General features: G+C 30.7%; 1 protein-coding gene across 1 annotated transcript; it reads right to left on the reverse strand.

Moving 5' to 3' along the window:
- Positions 1–2,185, reverse strand: LOC149032893 (uncharacterized). The gene is made up of 2 exons (XM_089171519.1): positions 474–2,185; positions 1–198 (listed from the first exon to the last, which is right to left on the reverse strand). Exon 1 carries the CDS (start codon positions 1,870–1,872, stop codon positions 475–477), a length of 1,398 nt encoding a protein of 465 aa, XP_089027645.1. The 5' UTR covers positions 1,873–2,185; the 3' UTR covers positions 1–198; position 474.
- Between the last annotated feature and the right edge of the window lie 4,471 nt (positions 2,186–6,656).

Here is a 6,656-nt window from a genome sequence, read left to right on the forward strand (position 1 = left end):
CACGATTTTTTTTTAGGCTTAGTAGGATACATATACATATGAAAGTTGTTGGGTATGATAAATACACTCTAGAAGTACAAGAAAAAAATTTTTTTTTATTGTTTTTAACGTTTTTTGACATCCAAAATGGCTGACAAACGTGAACCCGTCAAAAAAAGGTATGCTGTTGGCGGGCATCGAAATTTGAGAACGGGTGGTCTAAAACAAAAAAATTAAAAGGTTTTAAATTTAGTATGATAATGGCTATCGGGTATGCTAAAACTATCAATTTTTATGAAAGCAAAACAAAATGACAGCCATTTTTCGAAAAAAAAAATCGTTGATTTTTTTCGCAGTTTTTAATGTGGTTAAAATTTCAGAAGGATCGGTTGAGTAGTTTCGGAGATATCATGCCCGCCAACCGAAAAAACGTTGTTTCGAGAAAAACGCGTTTAAAGTTTCTTTTAACAAATTTTTAAAAAGTCTGACTCTACCTTATTCTGCGATGCCTGCACCATACAGTATGCCTTCTGCTTCTTCAAAATACTCATTTTCTTCAACTCTAACCTTTTTTCGTTGTGTCCTGGCCTCTTTTAAAGATTCTCCGCTCAAACGATTGGCTGAACGCACACGCGTGTTGTCGTGGTGACTAGCGTAATTGACTGCGATAGGGCCAAGTTTTATCTCCAAGACGTGCATTATTTTTAGTATTGGATCAAAACCTTCGTTAAATATACAAGCTGCCAATTGACAAGCTATTTCCACAATTTTTTTACCATTAAATAGATGTTTAGGCACCATAGCCCAAACGCATTTGTTGAAGCACTCATTATTATTTTGAGTGTTGCCACCTAAACATCTTTCAAGCAATTCTGGTTTTGTCAGGTCTTCGTACACTGGCTTTAATACTTCTTGGACATCTTTAGCGAGAGGAGGAGGATGTTTATAAGTATCAAGGGTTTTAGCTGCCTCAACTTTACGATACTTACACCAGTTGCTAGAACAGTATGTATGTTGCGGGTCATCATCAGTAGAAATTTTGTGATAGTACCCCGCCCAAATTTCCTTTCTCATGTTCTCAATTGAATTTTTATTTCTTTGAACAGCTAACCCATAGTTAGTTGACAATTCCTTCATCAACTTTATAGTCAATCGTTGAGTTTTAATCACTGGAACACTTTTTTTAATAACTTTTTTCTTTTTTACAACTTTCTTCGGTCCTTTTTTTGCAGCAGGTTTCTTGACTTCCGCTTGTTTCAAAGCTTTTCTCTTTTGAATCAGTGCTTTTCGTGCTTCATTAGCACGGTTGAAAACTCGTTTGGTAACATGTAAAACACACTCTAATTTTTTGATAACAAAATCTTCGCCGTAGGGAAAAACATTTAGCAACATTTGAAAAGTTTTCGTGTCGCCATCGCCGATATAAAAACCATATTTTACGGAGAACTTCTTGAGTGATCGAAGAAACATCTCCACGATACCATCAACCTCCATCTTCCCGGCACTACCTTCATGGTTTATCGTACAATGCGTTTTATGCTGTTCGTACCAGGCAAGATAGTTTACTTCCTTCACTTTTCTTTTCCACATCTCACATCCCTTACAGTAAGTTGACCTTATAGAAACAACGACAATTTTTCCACTGTATTTTAAAATTAGAGAAACTATTCCAATCAACGAAGAGAATCCTCTTTTGGCCCAAGAGCCGTCGCCAGAAACAGACAGAATATTCTCTGGTTCTCCTCGTATCTTGTTTTCGAGTTGCTCTTCGGTGACGGCTTTATGCGACACTACGTTAAAAACAGTATTGACCGCGATTAGTATAAAGTCAACGATTCCATAATATGCAGAGATACTTAAACCTTTTCCGAGGTCCATAAGTTTGCAAAACATATTTATACCATGCACACCAATACCAAAAAACCTTTCCAAAAAAAAGAATATAGCGAAAAAAACTGAATACTAGTTTTGTTTTCCTACACCATTCTGAATAATATGCAGAGACATTTCCACTTAAACAACCGTTTATGGTTTGTCTCCTCTCTCTGTAATATCTCTGTGTTTGGGTCGCAAAATAATATACTTAAACTGCTCGGATCGTTCTAAAATTTTTGTATGATAATTCTACATATGTCTACTTTCGAAAAATGCAAAAAAAAAAAAAAATTAATTTTTTCAAAATTATAAACCAGAATGAACCCTTAAGTGTAAAGGTACGAGGTTAACACGTTGAGTGCCACGTCAGTCACCAATGACTGACACCGAATTCCTAGTTCAGGCCGTGTCAGGCACCAGTGCTTGACGCTCAACTTTTCCTTGAACTTTTTTGCCGCGAGAGGACTGACGAAGATTTCCGTAAAAATTCACATGGCGCTCAACGTGTTAACGTTTTATATTAATTAATCAACAAAATTATATGAGTCCACGCTTCGTAGTATGCAGACGCACACAAACACACACATATACAACCAGGAGCGATAACTACGAAGCAGAGCATAAAGAGGAAACCGAGAATAGGAAAAACTGTATAGCAATATTTTGTCTCATTCTCTCGCAGGTTCAATTCTATATGTTTGTCTCATTTTGAAACGTTGCCGCGTTTTCGTTTGGTTTTTTTCGCGTCACCCCTATTCTAAAGAAATTTTCACTTCAAAAAAAAAAAAATCTGGCATTCAAGGGGTATTTTTTAAAATTTTTCATTTTGTTAAAAATAAACTTACAAGAATAAATACAACAGGAACATTTAACCGTTTTCACAACGATTAAATACTCTACTCTATACAGAATCATCAGTAGTCTTTGTAAGTCATGAATTAACAGATTATTTCGTACATGAAAGCAGGAAAAATATTATTATTATTAGTTGACATTAGAAGCTCGAAACTTTATTGTCGCAAATATCAAATCCCGCTATTGTTCGCGTCCCTGAGCGCGATCCTTCATTTCGCGATCTTCATATCCTATTTCTTTCAGGTTTCTTCTAATATTATCCTCCCATCTACGTCCCGGTCTACCCAAGTGGTCTTTTCCCGTTCGATATACCGATCAGTATTTTATGCACCCGTTCGATTCACCCCCATGCGCGTCACGTGACACCTGCCCATCTTAATCGGCGTGATTTTACGACGTTAATGATGTCCGGTTTTGTACAGTCGGTGTACTTACACTTATGGGGTTTTCCCATTCGCCGGTTTCCTCATCGCGTTTTGCACCGAACATTTTACGAACAACTTTATTTTGGAAAAGCCTCAATTTCTTTTAAGCCCGTAACGTAAGTAACAACACGTTTGGCTACCATAAAGGATTACTGATAAGATGATTGTTCTGTATATCCTGATTTTTAAGCACCTAGACAGCAACCACGAGCTGAGTAAATTATTGACATTGCCTAAATTGATTCTTTTCTTAAGTTTTTCTTTATTTTCGTTGATCTGATTTATGATCGATAGTAAATACCTAAAGTCGTTGATCCGTTGAGAAATTTTATTCCCAGACGACCAAAGTTCAAGTACTAGGCATATTCTGAACTCTATCGGTGACGATATTAATATTGTAATTGTATTTGTATTGTATTATAATTATTGTATCTGTTTAAATCGACGAGAAGTCAATTTATTTTATTATTATTTATTTACATTATCATTTATTCTTTATAGCAATTATTTTATGATATTGTTATTTATATTTTTATAGGATTTATATCTTATTAATATTGTAATTGTATTTGTATTGTATTATAATTATTGTATCTGTTTAAATCGACGAGAAGTCAATTTATTTTATTATTATTTATTTACATTATCATTTATTCTTTATAGCGATTATTTTATGATATTGTTATTTATATTTTTATAGGATTTATATCTTATTAATATTGTAATTGTATTTGTATTGTATTATAATTATTGTATCTGTTTAAATCGACGAGAAGTCAATTTATTTTATTATTATTTATTTACATTATCATTTATTCTTTATAGCGATTATTTTATGATATTGTTATTTATATTTTTATAGGATTTATATCTTATTGATAGCAAATGCGTGTAACATTGTCTAACAACAATATATAGAAGTCGATCACAAAAAAAAATAACGTACGTAAATACATTTTATAGAGTAGCCAGGTACATATTTTTAAAATAAAAGTGTTATTGCCATCGGACATACGTAATAGCATTTGAATTGCTTTATTGAACTTATTTATCCAAGGTTAAAAAGAAGCAGTAATAATAAGTAGCTGGAATATCATCATCAAACTTTCATGTTTACTGATTTCTGTTTCTGAATATCTTTTGAACGCTCAATTTAATCGCCAAAACATAAAACACCATTTTTATAGAGCAATTAATTTCCTACAAAAATTTGTATTGTGCACTTTTTAACAGTCATTTAATGTCGAGTTATAAAATTCATAAAAAAAAAAAAATGAAATTTGTCTAAAAATCATCAAATTTAAATCATCAATATCATTCAAATGGTGAGGTTTACGGAAAAAATATAAGATACCTTTTTTGTAGAGCATTAAATTTCCTACAAAATTTGTCTAGAACATTTTTCTCTACAATCAATAAATAATTAGGTATGAATTTTGATCTATTGGACTGAAAAAAAAATTAAAAAACTGCGATGCGGAGGATCTTCCTATTAAAATGAAGAGCTCAGATTTGGTGAGAATTGTTTTAAGGTGTCTAGCAACCCATTTTTCCGTGGCTTTTGAAAAAAATAATAAGTCATTTTTTTGACCCACCCTAATGTCCATATTTGGACATTAGACAAAATTGAAAAATTTTTTTTTAGTCAAATGAAAAAAATTAATAACTAACTCAGCCTACTCTGGGACTGGTGGGGATAATCGCCGAATTAGTCAATGTTTTTTTTTAGAAATTTAAAAAAAAAATGAAAAATGGCGAACTTCGAGAAAATTATGGTTTTTCTCAAAAGATGCGAAAATTTCATGGATTTTATAATTTAAAATTTTTTTTTGTATTTTTGTCTGAAAAGTACACTTAAAAAATAAATAAAAAAACAAAACGTCCCAATAAGTTGAAGTTTGAAGAAGTTATAGTCATTAAAAAAAAAAGAGCTATTTTTTTTCAAAAATTAATAATTTTTTTGGGCTTTGGTAAAAAAATTTGAAAAAATTTTGAATATTGTTTTTCATAGGGTAAAATAGGATAAAAAACTTTCAACCAAATCGAAAGGGGTTGGGATCAAAAGTGGCCGATTTGACATGGAATGCCTCATATATAAGTACGCTTATGATGCCAATAAGTTAAAATATATGGAAAAATTTTGAGAAGGTACAATATGAACGAGTTTATAGAAAATCTAAAGAAAATTCAGAAGATTTGACGTCCTCATATTGTACAAGATTGAAGCTAGGTTTAAATAAATGTAATTAGTATTTTTGCAGAGATTTTATCCACTACCTAATTGGGGCTGGGTGAAGTGTCTGCCATAGCTCTAGGTCTAAACAATAATAAAATTTATTAATTAAATTAGAATTTCTATTGTTAAGCAATATAATAAAAATATAATCCCAAGATTATACCGGTGCCCTTTCATATATATAGTAACAATATTATAATAAATAAATCCTACAATTATCTTACTTTAGAAACTGTGCATTCGTCACATTCTCTCGAAACTTAGTTTTTTGAAAGTTTCACTTCTAGCACGTGTGATCGGCAAACATGTTTTTTTTTTTGTTGTAACTAAAAAATGAGAAAAATTATTTATTGCACTTATGACTTTTTTCTAATTGCACACCCGCACAGAAAGTTTCACTTTTCAATTGTGGTCGTGTTATTGCCCCCCGGACTTTTCCATCGCCCACTTTATGAGCCACTGCTATAGATCGTAAATTCATAGTACACATAGATATACATATACATATACACATACATATGAATATTCACATATATAAATCCGCAGGTCAGTTACCTGATATTTAGCAGTCGTTATAAGACCACAGTAGAATTAATGTACTTAGTTCAACAGATATTTTTATCGAGATAACGTTTTTAATACTTAGTTTGTTATAATTGTTTTTAATCACTCATCAACATACTTAGTTAAAAGTTTTTTTTTTAATAGTGTAAAATCGAGAAACTAATCATATTTTATTATATTCTTTGTGGTAAAAGTTGTTGAGATAAAAGGGTAAGTTTTTTATTTTTTGAAATTCTATACCTTTTCCAAATGTGTAGATCACAAATAGCCAAATTATAATTAAATATAATAGATTATATATAATAGAGTTATTATATATAGTATAGTATATATAGTAGGTAATATAGTATAGTATAGTATAGTAGAGTCAATTATATATAATAGAGTGTAATTAGTGTATTTATATATTTAGATGACGTGTCAGTCGAATTAAATTCATAATTTTAATTAATTTTAAGAATAAAATTAATATGGCTTACTAACAACTTATGAGGAGCTTTCATTGAATAAGAAATTATATAAGTCATAAATTATAAAAGTGGCCTCAATTATTGCAAATATTAATTGTTACCATATATTACGCGTTATTTTTAAAAATGTTTAATTCTACATAATGCAAATTTTTATAAAGTAAATATAATTACTTCATTTATATTTCTTATAATGAAATATTATTTTTATATAAAATAGATTTAAATTTTCCAGCAATCCAAAAGAAAAAA

Source organism: Polistes dominula, unplaced genomic scaffold, assembly GCF_049000335.1.
Source record: "Polistes dominula isolate Pdom_NZ unplaced genomic scaffold, Pdom_raw_medaka contig_26, whole genome shotgun sequence".
Taxonomy (NCBI): domain Eukaryota; kingdom Metazoa; phylum Arthropoda; class Insecta; order Hymenoptera; family Vespidae; genus Polistes; species Polistes dominula.

Coding starts and splice junctions, on each gene's coding strand:
- LOC149032893 (XM_089171519.1), bottom strand. CDS start 1,872: ATGTTTTGCAAACTTATGGACCTCGGAAAAGGTTTAAGTATCTCTGCA.